Source organism: Pyricularia oryzae, chromosome 3 (genome assembly GCF_000002495.2).
Source record: "Pyricularia oryzae 70-15 chromosome 3, whole genome shotgun sequence".
NCBI lineage: Eukaryota > Fungi > Ascomycota > Sordariomycetes > Magnaporthales > Pyriculariaceae > Pyricularia > Pyricularia oryzae.
In genome coordinates this window covers 3,041,755-3,061,235 of record NC_017849.1, presented here as the reverse complement: position 1 = coordinate 3,061,235, position 19,481 = coordinate 3,041,755, and the positions used below count along the sequence as shown (strand labels likewise).

Below are 19,481 nucleotides of genomic sequence, written 5' to 3'. Positions count from 1 at the left end.
CACCGCATTCCAGCTTCGTAAGCCACGCGAGAAATGGCCCGCGTTCTTGAAACGGCGCTTGTCAGATGGCCGATACATTTGCAACATTCCAACGTAGGTACATGCACAATATGCACTATCTTAAGAAAAACGGCGCTTGTTGCCTGAAAAATGTTGCTCTTCAATTTTAGAATAACGTCCCCGCAGCGCGCAAACAGGCTGATCGCGACTTTCACGCCACCAACTGAAACCTTCTTATTCTTTGTTCACGGCAGGCATTCTTGATAAAATTCGCTGAAATAACAAAACGTCGCCCCTCGTCTATGGATTTCCAACTCGTCTCACGCTCTCTCACTCTACCTGTTAAACCATTCCCGACTATTGGTCTCTTGGTACATTTAGTATCGTTCGATTACTTCCCCGGAGGACACTGCCTCGCTCGTAAATCGGTGCCGAGCTCAAGGACTAGTCTATTTCCAAAAGGAACCTACTGAATGAACCAATCCAATCGCACACGGCCTTTAGCATTTTGGTCACTACCTCGCCAAGCTATCTTTTTGCCCCTACAGGATAGGCGCACACCATTTTTAGATCTTCTTTGTCCCTGTTACATTTTTTTTAATCCCCGAGCGCAGTCTCGTGCTAAGATCTTGTTCCTGAATTGCTCCTCATTTATATATTCTGGCAAACCCGTCTTGCTTTGTTAGAGTTGCCGAACTCAATCATTCACGGCTCCGACATTCACATCCTCAACGAGCTCAAGTCACAAAGGGCTTGATCACTGCCGGAACAAACCATACCATTCCATTGCCCTCAAGCCAACAACTTAAAGTATCACGGCAAAGCAGGCTTTTGAGAAGCTTCAAACTCGTCTGAGCTTTGTCCATCGTCACACTAGCAAATATCCAAACACACATATACCGCACAATGGCAGAAAAGAACGACACCATGGTTTCCGTCAGGAAATACACATCGCGGTTTTCCAAGGCCATGCGCATGTGCGGTCCCTCTACGGGCGGCCGTTTCGGGAGGAATAAGCTTCGAGGCATGAACATCGTAAGTTTGCCTTCTTCTATTCTCCCTTTTTCCATCCCCATTTATATGTTTCCTCTCAGACATATACTGACCAAAACACAAACAAACAGTCTGCTCCTTCCAACTTTCGCAGGGAAACAACTTGCATCCCGGGTCTCAGTAACGACGAGTTGGTCTCGCTCAGAGAACTTGCCTACGAGAAAGCCCTCGCCTCCCAGATTGGCATCATGGACTTTGACAGCATACCACCCCGCCGCCTGCCACCTGCGATCCCTGCCCGGCCCATGGGCGGCCCAATGTCGTCAAATCCAGTCATCATCATTGGAGGCGAGGGGCCAAAAGAAAAAAAGAAGCCTGGGCTGTTCACTGGGAAGTACTGAAAGGCAGGGAATGACAGAACCAGAAAAAGCTTGGTGGAATCACGATCTTGGATATTACACATTTGACCCTAATTTTTCTTTTGTCTTATTTCATTTGTCAAACATGAATGGAAGGCAATGGCGTTGGGCGCAGGGTTGAACGGCTCACCGCGTGGTGATAGAGGTTGGGATTAGAGAAAAACTGACATGATGAATGAATGAAACTGATCCACGCATGTTTGTGCCGTTGTTGCGGTCGTGATATCTCATTGTTGTGCTTTGTTGCCATTTCCGTCTTTCCTGCGCAACATCATTCTTCTACCCAGCCATGGTAGGCCTTCAAGCTCTCCATCCGCGCCCCCTCCATCTCGCCCTTGACTCCTAGAAGCCTAACTCTTACCTTCTTGTTCCTGCTCCAATCGGCCAGCCACTCCTCCAACCTCTTGGTGGTAGCATCATCATCCCTCACGAGAAGTGCCAAAGCGTCAAAGCCACCCGCTCCCGGCACGACGCCGCCGTACACACCCTCAACGCTTTCCAGCGCATCAAGGAGCTCCGTCTGGCTACCGGGCTCGATCTCCACTCCACTCTCCGTCCCCATCTTGCGAATAAGATCCCTGACGCCAGCGACCGCGCCTCTAATCCCCTCCGGCTGTCCGGACGCCAACACGGCGGCCAGCGCCTCATTGCGCGCCTGAAGGTCGTCCCAGAGCTTACCGGCGGTCTCGGCGTTCGCACCCCGCCAAGACAGTACAGTCTTGACCATGCCCACCGTCTGGCTGCCACAGTCGACGTCGCACATGCGCACGGCGACTCCAGGCGGCAGCGTCACGCCGGCGGCGTCGACCTCGACGTCCCAGATCTTGCCGAGGACGAGTTTCTCGAGCGCAGCGCCGAAGCCCGGGGCACCGGGCACGGGCATGTCGGCGAGCACGGACGGGCTGAAGCGTCGGTACCTGCACGAGCCGTAAACGGCGGCGGCAACGTCGAAGCCGGAGCCGACCTTGCCCTGCGCGGCGCAATGGGCGGCCTGTGCAAGGTTGTGCAGCGTCATCTTGCCCTGATCCGTAGCGAGGTCGAACAGCTGCGGTTCGAGGTAGTGCGTCAGCAGCGCAGCAGTCAGGGAGGTAACAAGCGCGGCAGACGAGCCAAGACCCGTCTTGTGTGCGCCGGAGAGCGTGGTCGGGAAGCGGGCGAATCGGTTCGTTGTGGTGGGAGCATCGGCGGGCAAGGAGTAATAGTCGTTGTCGGCGAGGATGGTAAGGCGTGCTGGGTTCAGACTGCGCTTTGCGCCGTGCTTTGCGAGTCTGGATATCAGGGTAAGGGCGTAGGATAGGGCTGTTTCGACAAAGGGGTTCTTGACGATTGTGTCACCACTGCCAAATATCGGTGTGAGCTATCGACATATTAGACTGCTCTACCAGAGGACACCTACACTTGTAGCTGCGTGGCCTTGATGCCGCCATCCTCGTCGGCCAAATGGTAGCCGTATCGCCATTGTGCGTCAAGAAACTGAGGGCTTTCGACGATTATTTCGGACAGCTGGACACCAGGGCTGGTCTCTATCTCAGCGGCGACGACGTTGATGCGTGCGCTAAGGCCAAATACTACACCCGTGTACTTGCGATCCAGGACGAGGTAGCCACCGGCCAGGAGCACCTTGCCTGGCGCAGAGACGGCCGTGGTGGGGTTCTTTGAGGGGGACATCCCGACGGAAAAATGATTGCAACAGGTACTTATTTTGTAAATGGATGTTTTGAGGTGTAGCTCGTCCGCCTGAGCTGAGCTTCCGCTCGGAAGTCAATGTAGCTCAAGCAAGGGAAGCTTGAGGTACGGAGTAGGTGTAGCTAGCTCCAAATGCGGGGTTCAAGGTGATGGTGGGGTCACCTAAGGATTTGACGAACTGCAATTGGGACGGAATATAGTCGTCCATACTACGTAGATACGACGTAGATAAGCACCCTCGTAGCAGGACTGAAATCCTACTATAAACCTGTCCCAAAATAGGACGTTATGTTACGCTGATGAGATGAGTTCAAATCAATTGGCCCGCCTGGAGTGCAATGATTCACTGATGATCACAAGCTTCAGTGACGTTGCCACTCGATCTCGATGGCCAGATCGCCAGGAACTGCCGTGCCAATCTTCGTGGATCCGCGTTCGTTCGTGTCAACATTGTCGCTCCCATTGGCCAAATTGCGTACTTGCCAAATTTGTCCGTATGGACTCTTTTTCTTAAAAAAGAATAATATGGTCTGGCTTGCCAGGATATGTTGGTGGGTGCACAATATATTAATGCGCCTTCAAGGTGTTCAGTCCCACTTGGTAAAGGAAGTAAAAGGATAGGGGCTCAAACGATTTTTTTTTTTTTAAAAAAAAAAAAAAAAACTCTTATTTTCCTTGGCTCCAACTTAATCATTGCCTCGGTTGGTCAAGGATTGTACACTTCGACATCTTACAGTAATAGTGATGAGAGAGTATCCGACATTTACGCGCAGAGCAGACAGACGCGATTGAAAAAAGGTAAGTGGGAGAAAAAAAAAAAAGGATTTCGAGTATCCCCGTCACCATGATGTCGACCTGCATGAGGCACGACTCGGAGTGCAATGAAAGCAAGAATGTCGCTCAAATCCTCTCAAATGTCGAAGAATCTGCCCTATGCCGGCTACCGGCCGTGATCAAACGGTGATATCGATTTTAAATCGGGATTAAGCAGCAGAAATGTAAATATGCGAGGCCGAGTCCGAATAAGCCGGGTCAATTCAAGCGCCGAATGTTTCTAGGCGGCCTGTGCCAAACAAACGCGATCCGAAGTTCCTCAGGCAGCTGACGCGGTTCTTTTTCGCCGACAGGAACTCGTGACAAGCTGATGCTTTCAGTCCGTGCCCCACCACAGGTGCCGATCACAAGTCTGCCATGCCCTGCCCTGCCCTGCCAAATTTCTGTACCTTTCATGGAGTTTCCAACGATTGTGCATTTGCTTTCCATTAGAACTAGAACGAACGACTGTTTGGCGCCATTCGAACCGCCCAAAACCCGCGGGCTTTGCAGTAGCAATTTTCAGGGTATTCTTTGAGGGGAAAAAAAGGAAGGAAAAAAAAGAGAAGGGTCGTTAGAAAAGACCAGGGTGTCGGATATGCCTTCCTCCCTAATTTCTAGAACAAATTGAATGGTCGGTATCCTTGTCGGACTGTCTTCCCCGACCCCTGGCCCTTTCCTCGAGACAGAACCACATCGAATTTTCCAACAAACGACGCGTGCGCTTACCGGAGACATGGAACAGCGGATGGAACCACAGGTCTTGGACCTAGGAGGCAGCCATCTCGCTTTGCTGGCGCTCTTCTCCCTTTTTGCTGAGTGCTGGCTCTGTTTCTCCCCCTAGCACGTTACATTTTCCTCTCACTGGGTCTTTTGCGGTTAGCGTGCATGAAGTTGGCAGCTACGGAGGTGCTTCCGAAGGAGCCGGCAGTCCCGTTGACTCCAGCACATTCGCTAAATTTGATTGGCTGGCGCGACGTTGGGGCACTCGATCGAGGTCGTCATCGTCGGAGACAAACTTTTACCGTACTCCCTCCTCGAAGGCAATGTTGAGCTGAGATCCAGAGACTGTCTTGCTGGCGTGTCTTCAACAAAAGAAATCTAGACGGAGGAGGTGAAGGCGACATGAAGAAGAAGGCCTGCGCAGTAGAGAAAGTAAAAGATCCAAACAATTTCGCCTCCACCATCGCCACCAACCACTCGTCGCGTCGAGTCAGATGCCTTCTCGTCGACTTGATTGCAATCCGATATTTGTTTTTTCGCCGAGGCCTCATTTGGAGAAGAAATCAAAGTGGTATGGGGCTAGGGTGAGAAGTTAGTCACACATCCACTATTTTCAGTCCCGACCCCACCCATGCCCCATGCAGCTTTCCAACATTGGCGTTCCCGATTTTTCCCATAGGTACCAAATCCAGAAGAAAGCTCCATCCAGCTTTCAAGGGGGTCGTGTGCGAAAGGGAAGCCAGCCCACGCTCTCGGGACTCACGCTCATGCCCATATCACCAAAGGGAAATCCTTCACTTCTCTCCCTCCAATCCTACCCTTTCCATTCTTTTGGTACACCCATCATCAATAATTTACAATTGGCGCGTTTGTTTGACGGCTCAGGTGCTGTCAAATGAACCTGCAACAGCGACTTTTATTTCTTGATACCGTAAGTTTATTACCAATCTCCCTTGCAATTAATTTCCGCGCCCGCTACAGAGGAAAAAAAAAGTCTTGGAACCTCCCAGAGGATGGGAATAGTGGCGTGTCTCGACGTCACATATGGTCAGATTTGTTCAACTCTAGCGCAGCAGAGCATGACAGATACCCATGTCTGGCTCTACCTTTTGAGATGCGACCTCAATTTTTGCGCCGGATCTGTTTTTGTTCTTCAGGGCAGACAGCGAGTCGTGTCCTCAGTCGCAAACCTCAAGAACTAAAGGCTAACAATGTCCCATCCGCAGCTTCTTTCCTTAATTGGCCCTTTCTAAATGCCCTCTATTTACTCCTCCATCTACCAGACCTTCATCCGCCAAGGATTCTCCAAGTCTTTCACCAACGGCTACGCCCAATCGGTCGTCGCCGCCACTCACCACAATGTTCTAAATCCCCAGAACCGTCCGTCCTTTGCGAGGCGCAACAGCACCACCACCCGCATTGGACGGCTCTCCTCTACGATCGCACTCCAGAACGCCTTCCACCCTTCAGCAAACACATCCGCCGTCGGTCTATCAAAGGATCATAGGTATGATACGGCAGCGGGAGGTCATGGTGGCTTAGATGCATACTATGAGAACTTGCAGAAGAACGAGGCTGCGAAGGAGCATGGTGAGGAAGTAGATGAGGAATGGGTCCAGTATGAGTTCCCCAAGCGCATCGAATGGAAGCCATCGCCGGCATCCATCCTGCTGGGCGGGGAACCAAGGGCTGCCACTGCCGAGGATGCGTCGGAAGATGTGATCACTCGATCAATAACACCAGAGGAGGAGGCAGTGTTGGCGCACATTGATGCTGCGCTTGAGCTGGAAATTGAGCACAGGAGACAGCTAGAAGCGTTGGAGGAGGAGGGTTCATTACGGTCCGGCTCCCCAGTTCACTCTCAGTCCTACACGCCCATCTCAAGGACAAGAACACCGGCCAGCATTGCCAGGACAGCCACACCCCCGGTTGACCCGCAGTCTCTTGCCTATGCCGAGCACCTCACGAAGCTCGCCGAGGCAGGACGCTATGCCGAGATTCCAGCTGTTTTCGAGGCCATGGTTGTTACTAGCATTAGGCCAACGGCGACTGCCTACAATGCGCTGCTCATGGCCGCCATCCAGCTGCCTTCAGAGAAAATCGAGGTTGTATCAAAGGCTCTTGATGTTTATGCCGACATGCTGAGGCGACGGGTCTCTCCTGATTCAGATACATACAATATTCTGGTTGGGCTATTAGCTGCGCGGTCTCTCGAGGTTGCGGCTGAAAAGTCGGGTCTCGAGGAGAAGAGGGCTCGCTTTGGCGGCATGGATGAGCCGGGCAAATTCATGCTTGCCTCGCACGAGTTCGAGCATGCGATCTTGTGCGAAGACGACCGCCTTGACCTTGCCATCAAGCTTTTCGACAACTCTGTCATGGCCAACAAGGCCATGTACTCTTCGGAGACCTACCATCAGCTTATTTCAGCATGCGCACAGGCTGGTCGGTTGTCCGATATGGTTCAGCTGTTTGAGCATATGGAGTTCAGTCAGGCTACCCCTTTTGCGGCTACCTTCCCAGCTATGATCACCGCATTTGCCAACTCAGGAGATTTGGTTAGCGCTGTGGAATGCTACACCGAGTACAAGACACTGGCTATCGCCAACGACAACGGCCAGCATACCCTTCTGGACCGTCTCGACTCTCAAGTTTACGCTGCGGTCATCAACGCATATGTCATCTCAGACAAGCTTGACGGTGCCATGAGCTTCTACAAGAAGATAATACAGGAGTATGATGCGAAGGCTGTCGATATCAAGGATGCCATCATCAGCGCTGGCTTCGTCAAGGGCTTGCTACACAGGGGTATCTACCAGGAGGCTTTCATGTGGGCTCAAGCAGTCGAAGACGAGACAAGAGGCCAGACAATGAGCGAGGTCGCCAGCTTATCCGCCGATAATGGTGACCACCACACTGCCGCTGCTGCGTTTGCTCAACTCTCGGAGCCGACCCTGCACACATCCTCTGCCATGGCGCTGCTTGCTCTCAGCGTGCGTCTTGGCGATGTTGCGGCTGCATCTAGGTACTGGAGTGTGCTTTCCAGCCCTGGTGTTTCGGTAACGCCAAACTTCATCGAGCCTACTGCCATGTATGCCGTTGCCATGATTGGCTCCGGCGAAGTGGCTGAGGGCTTGACTCAGTCAGAGATGATGTTCGACAGGATACGCGCGCTTGCCGACATCAGGCCAGCAATTCTGGATGAGGTAGAGGAGGGAGCCGAGTTTGTTGCCAAGTTCATGGCCGACCGTGGAATCTTGGATCCCCGGGAATCTGCCTCTGTCGTCTCATACCCGCCACAAACCGTCCTCTCCGCATCACCATACCCGTCAACTGCAACCATCTCAAGCTTCGAGGACACCTTCGACCCATATGCACACAACACCGATTTCAAAGGATCTTCATTAATTGCCGACGATCTCGAGGGCTCTCACGGTCGCAAAGGCCCCAAGCTCAATGACGCCCTTAACCGTTTCCGCAACATGCGTCGTGCTGGCCGCCACCCACGGTACATAACGTACGCAAAGCTTATTTCGTCAGCAGCGAGGGAGGGCAAGATGGATCTGTGCAACGACATTCTGGCAATGGCGCACACCGATGTTCCCCTGCAGCCACAGTATGCCACGGTACGCTACGGCTGGTCATCCATCTTGGATGCCATGGTCGGTGCTTGCCTGACTCTCGGCTACAGGAACCTTGCAGAGCAGTTCCACCGCCAGCTTCTTGAGATTGGTGCCGCCCCTTCCGCCAACACCTTTGGACTTTATATCACGACGCTAAAGGAGTCGACCAAGACCTTTGATGAAGCCACAGAGGCCGTCAAGATCTTCCAACGTTCCAAGGTCGAGGGTGTAGAGCCATCATCGTTCTTGTACAATGCACTGATTGGTAAGCTCGGCAAGGCACGCCGCATCGATGATTGTCTCTTCTACTTTGCGGAGATGCGTGCTCTCGGAATTCGCCCGACAAGCGTTACGTATGGCACGATAGTAAACGCGCTATGCCGAGTCTCGGATGAGAAGTTCGCCGAGGAGTTGTTTGACGAGATGGAGGCGATGCCCAACTACAAGGCCCGTCCTGCACCCTACAACAGCATGATGCAGTTCTTCTTGACAACCAAGCGTGACAAGACCAAGGTCTTGGCGTACTACGACCGCATGCTGGCCAAGGGAATCAGGCCCACTGCGCACACCTACAAGCTGCTGGTTGACACGCACGCTACCCTCGAGCCTGTTGACATGGAGGCCGCCGAGGCTGTGCTTGAGGCCATTCGCGCGTCCGGCCAGAAGCCTGAGGCTGTCCACTACGCTTCCTTGATTCACGCTCGTGGCTGCGTTCTCCACGACCTTCCAGGTGCTCAAAGCATATTTGAGACGGTTATGGCCGACGCTGCCATCCCCGCATCAGCCTGCCTCTTCCAGGCCCTGTTCGAAGCAATGGTAGCCAACCACGATGTCGCTGCCACTCAGCCTCATCTGGCCGAGATGCGCCGGCGTAGGGTTGAAATGACGCCTTACATCGCTAACACCCTCATCCATGGGTGGGCAGCCGTAAACAACATCGCCATGGCAGAGGAAATCTACGAGTCAGTCGGGCGGGAACGCCGTGAGCCTAGTACGTACGAGGCCATGACGCGAGCATATCTCGCCGTGGAGATGCGTGAGGGTGCCAAGGGAGTCGTGTCTGAGATGTTAGGACGCGGCTACCCGAGCGCCGTTGTGAACAAGGTTCTCGAGCTGCTTGGCGGCGGAGGTGGAAGTGGCGGTGAAGCCGAGGAGGCCGTCACGATGCCATAAAAAGTATCTGGGTTTCATTTTTGTTGACCATTTCCTTTGCATGCACACTGAATTGTCTCGTGCGATAACTCTTTTGCGTTTGTTTTGATACCCCTCGGTGGCTGCGGATTAATCTTTGGGAGGCTGCTGGAATTGAGTTAAAAGAACTTGCTTTTGCGATGTTCAGTGCGAATATCAAATATTTTTCATATGTCTCAGCTCGTTTTCATTTCGTACCGCGTCCACCGGTGGGGCTCTAGGTTTCTTTTGCAACATATCAGACATTTTATTTTCGACGTATCACCGTCACACACCATTTTCCTTTGTCTTGATTTGATCTACTGAAAATGGCGGGCGGGAAGTGTGGCGTTGGAATCCCGGCGCAACTTGGACCACATTTGTGTTTTGTTTCAAGTTGCTGTCAGCGTTATTGCTTTTCTTTTTATTTTCTGTTCTCTTTACTCTTTCCTTTTCTTTTCCTCTTCTACAGGCCCGCCGAATGGCTTGAGCCTCAACAAACATCATAGACCAATCTCCTCTCACGGATATACACCGCACAAGAAGAGAAAGATATTTTCGAGCATAAAAAAGAAAGGGAGCGACTTAAGGGGAACTAGGGGAAACAGGCATGGCATTGACATTTTTCATATGGGAATCGGCAGCATAACTCTGGTCTTCTTCAGGGAGGTCAGAAACGGGAAAGGAGGTTAAACTGGGAGGAACATGGCTGTGTCTGCTGCAGAAATAGCACAGTTTCGCCTGTTACTTGGGTCGCTCTGTGTATCATACTTTAAAATATTTACATATTCAAGCCAATAAATCAACCATGGCAAAAATAACTCGGTTCCAATCAACACCGCACTTGAAGTTAAGCGGTTTTCTGGAGAGTTGTTGCTTCCAAATTTGCAACACCTTTTCGCTCACCACTTGCATAGCTTCATTACATGAGTTCACGGCGACAGACATGTGAAAAACGAGACGGATGTCGCTGTTGTGGGGCAGCTCAGCTGTGGGGTCGAAGAATCGAATTGCGATAAGATAAACCCTGAAAGTTTCTGGAAATTTTGTCCGCCCAACTCAAGCGCAGGTTTCGCATGGTTTGAAGCAGCGGCAGAATCCTTTGCCGATCGCAAAACCAACATCCAGCAGCGACATGGACGACGACGGTTTGCTCATCAACTTTGAGGTTGGGGAAGGGCCAATCAAGCCTCAGATTAAATTCACGGGTGGTCGCTGGCGTGAACGAAACCGACTGCAGAGGAGCGTGAAGCGGGGTCTCACCGGTTCCCAGTCCAACGACGCCGTCGCCGACGACGTCGGCCCTGCTCCTGCCAAGAGGCAACGGCTCAGCGAAGGCGCTGCCCCAGAAATCCAACGCCGATTCCGACCCCAGGCTCAGGGTCCGAGGTCGCAGCATGTATCCTCCCGCCTCTTCACGTCGAATCCTACCCCGGTGACGAACTTTGACGAGCCCGAGACCGCCCCCGCCGAAGAGCCTGCCGAGCCAGCGTTGCCTTCCAATGCCCCATTGTCCGACGAGGCGGCGACGTTTGCCGCGCTAGGTCTCTCGCGCCGTATCGCGCAGCATCTCTCCGCCAAGCTCGAGCTCAAGGCCCCGACCGCGATCCAACACAGGGCCGTGCCACATTTGGTCACCACGGACGAAGACGCTTTCCTCCAGGCCCAGACGGGTTCAGGAAAAACGCTGGCCTACCTGCTACCAATCGTCAACCGAATCCTGGCGCTCAACCAAAACGAGGACGGGACCATCTCCAAGGATGCGAGCAAGAAGATACACCGCAACTCGGGCCTGCTTGCCATCGTCCTGGCGCCCACGCGAGAGCTGTGCAAGCAGATCGCGACGGTGCTGGAGAAACTGCTGCGGTGCGCTCCGTGGATAGTCAGCACGACTGTGATTGGTGGTGAGAGCAAGCACTCGGAGAAGGCACGGATACGGAAGGGTATCAACATTCTGATCGCGACGCCTGGTCGTCTCAAGGATCATTTGGATAATACAAAGGTCTTGGACGTCAGTTTGGCGCGCTGGTTAATTCTGGATGAGGGTGACCGTATGATGGAGATGGGTTTCATGGATGACCTCAAGGAGATCGTCTCAAAGATGCGCGAGGCGCCGCTGAAGAAGATCAACCCGGACGGCATCCAGCTGGAGCCGGCCCTCCCCACCAGGAGAGTCACGGTGCTGTGTTCAGCCACTCTCGACCATGCGCAGGTGAGGAGGCTGGGCGAGTACAGTCTGGAAGCCGACAAAACGGAGCTCATCAAAGTCGACGGCACCGAGGCGGCAAAAGAGGGCGATGAAGCGAGCGAGGCTGTTTTTGCTGCGCCTTCGCAGTTGAAGCAGTCGTACCTAGTTGTGCCTGCAAAGCTTCGCCTTGTCACACTCATTGCGCTACTGAAATCGTCTTTTGCACGAAGAGGGTCCGTGATGAAGGCTATCATCTTCATATCATGTGCCGATTCAGTCGACTTTCACTTTGATCTGTTGCGATCGCCGATCAAGGAGCCCAAAGAAGCCGCTGCGCCACCGACACCCAAGAAAGCTCCCAAAGACGCAGGCGAGACGCCTGATACACCGCCCAAAGAGACCAAGCCGACCAAGCCAGTTACAAATCACACCGAGTCGACAGTAGGCAAGGCCTGCTACATCACCTCTGCCGCAAACACGACTATCACTCTCCACAAGCTCCACGGCTCACTAGCCCAGCCTGTCCGAACCGCCACCCTCGACTCCTTTTCCAAGTCCAAAGACCCTTCTATATTGATCACAACCGATATATCCTCTCGAGGTTTGGATGTGCCAGCCGTTGATCTTGTAATTGAGTATGACCCCGCATTCGCCGTCGCGGACCACGTACATCGGATAGGTAGAACGGCCCGTGCAGGCCGCCCAGGAAAGGCAGTCTTGTTTCTGCAACCTGGGAGTGAGGAGGGTTATGTCGGTCTGCTGCAGAAGAATGCCTCGACAGCCTTGACACCGCAATTGTACGATTCGGTGCTACAAGCAGGGTTCTCTTCAAACATTGACCTGCCTCCTGTTACAGCCACAAACGAAGACGGGCAAGATACGGAGCAGCAAAAGCAGCTCGACTCTAGAAAGCAGACCTGGACTTCCCGGGCCGAGGCGCTTCAACTTCACCTTGAGCAGAGGCTGCTTGCATCCGATGCCTCCTCTCAGGCGTCAAACAACAGCGGCAAAGGCTTCAACTCCAAGAAGGGCGCATCGACCAAGCTCGGAAAGCCAGCCCCAAAGAGCAGCGACGGCGCGACTGGTACACTCCTCGCCTCTGGCCGCCAGGCGTTCCGGAGCCACATTCGAGCATACGCCACGCACGTGCGCGACGAGCGTGTCTACTTTGACATGACGCAATTGCACCTGGGACACATGGCAAAGGCGTTTGGGCTGAGGGAGGCGCCCGGTGGCATCGGAGCTGGTGTTCAGAGGCGGACGGTCAAGCCGTCGGCTGCGAATGGTGGTGGTAAGAAGAGCACAAAGGGTGACGATGGTGATGGTTTGGACAAGCAGGACGATGACGAGGCGGAGAGGACCAGGAGGATGAAGAAGATGATGAGAATGGTTGGTGCCGGTGCTAGCGAGTTTAATATCGGGTAGTCTTGTAGTGGGTGGTATATTGTCTAGAAAAGCGTGCATGGGAAAAGCCATTTATTTTTGTGTTTCACTGAAAGAACACCACTTGCGCTTTGTGTATGTAAACCATAATTCTGAAGGCGCAATAACGTTGCCGCAAATGATTGGAATTTGCTCGTCGCCTAGGTACCTACCTTACCTACCTGGCACTCTCTATCCTGGTTTGCCTGCCTATTTACTTGTTTATGTGCCTCTTTGGCCCGTTTTCCTGCTCGAGTTACCTTGCTTCTTGCCGCGTGCAGTGCTTTACATAGTACGCAGTGCAAAACAATTTAGGATTAAATACACGTGCTTTCAACAGCCAAACTCCTCCGAACTTTCGGTCTTTGGATGCAACATTATCGACAAAGCACGTGGCTAGCGAGGAAATATATATTGAGGGGAAAATGCAACGTTCGCACCAGGATGTGCATGACAATCCTTCCCACAAAGAAAATGACGAAATAAACAAAAAGAAGAAGAAAATTTCGCACAACATTTCCCCCTCTTCCCCATTATTTGTTATGAAGGACTTTTTGCAACTTTGGTATCGCGATCCAAACGAATGAGACGTTGCAAGGAAGTGACATAGGTTAGTACATGTGCCAACCCCCGACAATGACTCCGCACCCAGGGGCGCAATTGGAGCGGCTCATCAAAGGCGATGGGGCTCGCGCGACTCGGTGCGGGGGATGTCTGTCGATGGCGTACCAGATACGGGGAAGCTGCCGATTACAGCAAAGACCGGCTCTGGTCGGCACTGGGAGATGCGGAGAAGAATGCGACGTCAATGGGGTTCTTTGCGGAAAATCGCGGTCAAAAAACAAAAAAAAAAGACAAAAAAGTTTCTGTTGCTGGGAAAAGCAACGTGCGCGGGGGGAATGGATTACCTGGTGCGCGAGGTCTTGCCAAGGTATATAGGTGACATGTTCCCGCCTGCTCGGTTCACGATGCTGCGTCCGTCTCCTCCCTCCCTGTCCTGTCTAGCCGGCAGCAGAAGAAGCACTGAGTCCGCTGCAGTCTTTCCGAGATGCGAGTCTCCCACCTCGTCGGCCTTGCGGCTTCCGCCGTCGCCGTGACCATCAAGGTCTCACCGGACAATGGCAAAAAGGCATCCCCACTGGCCTATGGCCTCATGTTTGAGGACATCAACCACAGTGGCGATGGAGGGTGAGTGACAAACAACTTTGAGGAACAAAAGCAGAAGCTCGAGAGCTAATCTTATCTTACTCGTTTACTTCAGCATCTACGCCGAGCTGATCAGTAATCGTGCCTTTCAAGGCGACCAGTTTACGCCCGCCACCCTGAGCCCGTGGGAGAAGCAGGGTTCCGTGGCCGGCATTCAGCTGACCAAGGACACGCCCAAGCCCGTGTCGCCCTCGCTTCCCTACTCGGTCTCGGTCCGCGCCACCGTCGACGGCCTCGACGAGGAGGTTGGCATCTCGAACCCAGGCTACTGGGGCATCGACGTGCTGCCTCAGACGTACACGGGAAGCTTCTGGGTCATGGGCGACTACAAGGGAAACTTTACAGCGGCCTTTCGCGACGCGGCAAACGTCAACCCCGTCTACGCCAGCACCAAGATCCAGTCGCGGTCTGTGGACGGCGAGTGGACCAAGCACGAGTTCACCATCACCCCCGATGCAGCCTACGGCCACAAATGCCGCTTTGCCTTGACATTTGTGCCGGAAAAGCCTGGCCAGACGCTCTACTTCAACCTGATCAGCCTCTTCCCGCCCACCTACAAGGACCGCAAGAACGGAATGCGCAAGGACCTCATGAAGGCCATTGAGGATCTGAACCCGAGCTTCCTGAGGTTCCCCGGAGGTAACAACCTTCAGGGTCACTGGGAGGGTTCACGCTGGCGTTGGAACGAGACGCTCGGTGATTTGGAAAACCGTCCCGGCAGGACAGGTGCCTGGACTTACTTCAACACCGATGGTCTTGGTCTCATTGAGTACATGCTGGTAAGTTGAGTTGATGTCAATTGACAAAGATCAAAACCGCACCGTTTACATCTCTATGCTCATACAAAAGCAACAACCTCGACTAATACATACATATATATAAATAATCTCTAGTGGTGCGATGACATGAAGCTCGAGCCAATCCTCATCGTCTGGGCCGGTCTTTACCTCAAGGGCATTGTGACCCCCGAGGAGAAACTTGGACTCTTTATCCAGGACGCGCTCAACCAGATCGAGTTTCTCACGGGGGATGCCAGCACCGAATACGGAGCCAAGCGGGCGGCTTTGGGCTACCCTAACCCCTGGAAGATCAACTTTGTCGGCATCGGCAACGAGGACCACTTCTCGGCCGGTATGGACTCGTACAACAAGTATCGCTTCCGCATGTTCTACGATGCCCTCCGCAAGGCATACCCAGACATGACGTTGCTGGCTTCGACTGTTGAGATAGCCGATCCGATCCCCGAAGATGTCGTTCTGGACTATCACGATTACGGAAACCCCAAGTAAGTGCCTCTGAATTTGCTACGTTTCGGGCAGCCCCTGAGTGCTGACCTGACCCCAGCGGTGCCGTGCGCAACTTCACGCTCTGGGACGACGAGGGCACGTCGCGCAACCACAAGGTCCTCGTGGGCGAGTACGGCGTCGCGCGCGCCAACGGCAACGAGGTGCTCTGGAAAGACCACCTGGCCCGGCCCTGGTGGATCGCCTCGGTGGCCGAGGCCGTCTTCTGGATCGGCAACGAGCGCCACCCGGACAAGATCTACGGCAGCGCCTTTGCGCCGCTCCTGCAGCACGTCGACCAGTACCAGTGGAGCCCCAATCTGATCAGCTTCAACGCCAACACCTCGGCCACCACCCTGTCGACGAGCTACCACGTCATCAAGCTCTTCAGCAACGCCCGCTTCACCGAGGTCCTGCCCGTCGACAACAGCGCCGAGTACAACCCGGCCTTTTGGGTCGCCGGCAAGAACGCCCACGCCAACAAGTTCCTGTGGAAGGCTGCCGTCTACAACGTTACTGGCGACGCCGGCGAGGTCGACTTTGACGTCGTCTTTCCCGGCGCCGTCGAGGGCAGCAGCGCGCAGCTCACCGTCTTGACCTCGTCGGATCCCTTGAACGAGAATCTGTTGGGAGAGGCTGACGTCGTCGTCACCGAGACGAGGAACGTCACGGCTGGACAGAACGGGTTTACTTTCAAGCTGCCTCAGTGGTCTGTTGCGCTGCTCGACTGGTCCGTTGTCGCGTGAGTGTAGCATGATGTGCTCAAAGTCTCGCTATTTGCTTTGCATTCACATGTCGAAAGAGGATAGAACAAGTGCTTTAGCACACCGCTCACTTTGAGCATGGCCATTAAAATATAGAATCGAATAAACGCTTCCCCTATTTATATTTTCATCACGGGTAGACCTTGACGTACGAATCTGCAGCTAGGGAGGCGGGGAGACAGGCGCAACTTGCCAGCCCACTCGAAAACGTTTCAGCAGTTTCCAGCGAGCAGTTCGGAACATACACTCCAACAGATCATATATGATCTCACTTGCAAAACAATTACGGTCGAAGCTCCAGAGTTCTTATCAAGTGGGTAGGTAAGTCACCACACAGTACACGGTAATTGGTATAATTGTAATAAAGTAGGTAGGTGGTTAGGACAATTATTGCCCACGCCTCATCTTATCGCTTCTCTCCCTGTTTATGCTTGCAGCATGCATGTTTAGTGTTCTCCAACGTACAAGGTAACCAAGTAAACCCAACAACTTATCGCATACCCCGCATCAGGTCGGTCTGCTCCGTCCACATGCCGAGGAATCGGAGCCGGATTGGCCGCTATCAAAAACTGCCCTCCGGATAGATTGTGTTTCTGCTCCAATATAGAAGACACCTTCTTCTCATTTGAATATTTGACCAAAAGAAATAAAATTCCCATTTCCATCCAAAATCCGCTGTCATTTTTGTCTCGCGAGTGCCTAGCCGACTTCCTGTTCTCGATCGACAATGACAACACGCCCATCTCACCCTTTCGACCCTCTTGGACCCCAAGAGATAGCTCATGTTGGTGCCGATAATTTGAGGGTCACCTCAAGCAGCTCTGCCTTACTGACATCCAGACCTACCTAGGCAGCCAGCATAGTTCGCAAAGCCCATGTCGATTCACAGCTCGCTTTCCGGGCTATCACTTTACAGGAGCCTGCCAAAGATGAGATGATTACTTTCTTGGAAGCCGAGGCTTCGAGCAAAACCTCGTCAAACAAGCGCCCTGACCGGCTCGCAAGGGTGCAGGTCTTTGTTCAGAACATGTTGCATGATATAATCGTTAATCTCGACGCGGAGGAGATTGTCAAGAACGAGAAACTTGTTGGTCGACATTCGTTCAGCGATACAGTGTTCATGCAGAATGTTGCCGAAGCAACCCTGGCAGATCCCAGAGTCCAAGATGAGATCAAGCAACTCGACCTTCCTGGAGGTGCGACTGTCATTGTAGAGCCATGGAGTTATGCCACGGATGGAGAAAATGATATGACCGAAAGAGTGGCGATGGTATAATAAACCCCCGAAAACACCAAAATAAAAGTCTCGCAGCAAGCAACCGCTAACCCTGAACCCTCGGTCAGGCCTGGTTTTATATGCGCCTTTCCGATCACGATGATGCCAATTACTATGCGTATCCATTAGACCTTTGCGCCGAGGTGTCTGGCAATCTCGAGGTCACCAAAATCTACCGCCTGCCCTCTGGCGCCGACGACAAGATCACCACCGAGCACAAGAAGCCATTTGACCACCGCAAAATCCACACTAATAGCGAATACCACCCAGACCTCGTCAAAGGTCATCGGAAATCGACAAAACCCTATCATGTCAATCAACCGGAGGGACCCTCTTTCACAGTCGATGGGAACCACATCAGCTGGGAGAAGTTTTCCATGCGCATCAGCTTCAACTACCGCGAGGCAATCGGAGCCTCTTCTACCGGCTATCCCTCTCCGAGATGTTTGTCCCGTACGCCGATCCTCGTCGCCCCTATCCCCGCAAGGGCGCATTTGACCTCGGCAGCGACGGCGCAGGCATCAACGCCAACAACCTGAAGCTGGGGTGCGACTGCCTGGGCCACATCAAGTACTTTGACGGCTGGCTATCCACCGCGTCCGGCGACCCGTTGCTGATGCCCAACGTCGTCTGCTGCCACGAGGTCGACGACGGGATTCTGTGGAAGCACACCAACTACCGGACCGGCAACGCGGTCGTCACGCGCTCCAGGGTGCTGGTGCTTCAAACCATCATCACGGTGAGCAATTACGAGTACATCTTTATGTGGAATTTCCATCAGGACGGGAGTATCTTTTACGAGGTGCGCGCCACGGGAATCGTATCGACTGCGCCCATCGACCTCGACGAGCCGAACCCTCCCCGGTACGGCACGGTCGTGGCCCCGGGCGTGCTTGCGCCTTGCCACCAGCACCTCTTCTGCCTGCGGATCGACCCCGCGATCGACGGCCGCGCCAACTCCCTGGTGGTCGAGGAGACGCGCCCGATGCCCCCGGGCGACAGGAACCCGTACGGGATGGGCTTTGGGACGGATTCGCAGGTCGTGGAGACGGAACGCGGACTGCATCTGGACTTTACCAAGAACCGAACCTTCAAGATGGTCAACGAAAACGTCAAAAACCCCGTCGCGGGCGGCGGGGTCGGCTTCAAGCTCCTCCCGTGCTACAGCCAGCTGCTCCTCGCGGACCCGACCTCGTTCCACGCGCGGCGGTCCGAGTACGCATCCCACGCCGTGTGGGTGACGCGCCACTCGGACGAGGAGCTCTTCCCCGCGGGGCGCTGGACGATGCAATCGGCCGGCGGGGAGGGGATCTCGTCCTGGATTAACAAGCGGGCCGAGGATGACCGGGGCGTCAGGGATCGGGACATCGTGGTCTGGCACACGTTTGGGTCGACCCATAACCCGCGCGTCGAGGACTGGCCGGTCATGCCGTGCGAGAAGATGGTTGTCGGGCTCAAGCCGGTCAACTTTTTCCAGTCGAACCCGGCGCTGGATGTGGCCCTGTCGACACAGGAGCGGAACTGCAGCGTGCTGGTCGAGGATCCCATGGCTGCGACGCATGGAAATCCTGCCGTGAAGCACTCTTAGATGGAAAACCACGTTGTTGTAATTGTTGAGAGCTCCTAGAGGTTTGTGTTATGGTATGCAATAGCCCGCCATGGTTTCGTTACCAAGGGTGTTCTTATGAAGCAACCATTCTCAATAGTCAGCAATCATTTTTACCATACACAGTCTGCGTCCCCACTGAGTGCTTTTTGAGCGTGAAAAAGTTCAAGTGGGACAAACGTCATATAAATAGCTGGGCAGGTTGGTAGGTCAAGCTTTGGTTAGAACAGTCTCGTTTGGGTCGGCGTTGTGGAACAGGGCAGGACGGGTTTGCATAGAAGTTCAGGTATATGGACCTCACGTCCATATGTA

The 19,481-nt window shown here is 53.6% G+C and overlaps 6 protein-coding genes across 6 annotated transcripts; 5 read left to right on the top strand and 1 right to left on the bottom strand.

Moving 5' to 3' along the window:
- The first annotated feature begins 103 nt into the window (after nt 1–103).
- Nucleotides 104–1,609, top strand: MGG_05813 (uncharacterized protein). The gene is made up of 2 exons (XM_003712080.1): nt 104–1,035; nt 1,125–1,609. The coding sequence occupies exons 1-2, from the start codon at nt 907–909 to the stop codon at nt 1,392–1,394; spliced, it is 399 nt and encodes a 132-aa protein (XP_003712128.1). The 5' UTR covers nt 104–906; the 3' UTR covers nt 1,395–1,609.
- On the bottom strand, nt 1,405–3,375 carry MGG_05812 (phosphomevalonate kinase). Its single transcript, XM_003712079.1, has 2 exons — nt 2,809–3,375; nt 1,405–2,749 (listed from the first exon to the last, which is right to left on the bottom strand). The coding sequence occupies exons 1-2, from the start codon at nt 3,078–3,080 to the stop codon at nt 1,684–1,686; spliced, it is 1,338 nt and encodes a 445-aa protein (XP_003712127.1). The 5' UTR covers nt 3,081–3,375; the 3' UTR covers nt 1,405–1,683.
- Nucleotides 3,376–5,488: 2,113 nt separating this feature from the next.
- Nucleotides 5,489–9,427, top strand: MGG_05811 (uncharacterized protein; the record flags this gene model as incomplete). The annotated part of the gene is made up of 2 exons (XM_003712078.1): nt 5,489–5,565; nt 5,861–9,427. Exon 2 carries the CDS (start codon nt 5,888–5,890, stop codon nt 9,425–9,427), a length of 3,540 nt encoding a protein of 1,179 aa, XP_003712126.1. The 5' UTR covers nt 5,489–5,565; nt 5,861–5,887.
- Nucleotides 9,428–10,470: 1,043 nt separating this feature from the next.
- Nucleotides 10,471–13,157, top strand: MGG_05810 (ATP-dependent RNA helicase DBP7). The gene has a single exon (XM_003712077.1). It carries the CDS (start codon nt 10,560–10,562, stop codon nt 13,035–13,037), a length of 2,478 nt encoding a protein of 825 aa, XP_003712125.1. The 5' UTR covers nt 10,471–10,559; the 3' UTR covers nt 13,038–13,157.
- A 263-nt stretch (nt 13,158–13,420) lies between these two features.
- Nucleotides 13,421–16,335, top strand: MGG_05809 (alpha-N-arabinofuranosidase A). Its single transcript, XM_003712076.1, has 4 exons — nt 13,421–14,222; nt 14,296–15,019; nt 15,134–15,525; nt 15,585–16,335. Exons 1-4 carry the CDS (start codon nt 14,083–14,085, stop codon nt 16,267–16,269), a joined length of 1,941 nt encoding a protein of 646 aa, XP_003712124.1. The 5' UTR covers nt 13,421–14,082; the 3' UTR covers nt 16,270–16,335.
- Nucleotides 16,336–16,914: 579 nt separating this feature from the next.
- MGG_05808 (peroxisomal copper amine oxidase) lies at nt 16,915–19,286 on the top strand. Its single transcript, XM_003712075.1, has 4 exons — nt 16,915–17,071; nt 17,138–17,557; nt 17,632–17,838; nt 17,925–19,286. Exons 1-4 carry the CDS (start codon nt 17,015–17,017, stop codon nt 19,149–19,151), a joined length of 1,911 nt encoding a protein of 636 aa, XP_003712123.1. The 5' UTR covers nt 16,915–17,014; the 3' UTR covers nt 19,152–19,286.
- Nucleotides 19,287–19,481: the final 195 nt, after the last annotated feature.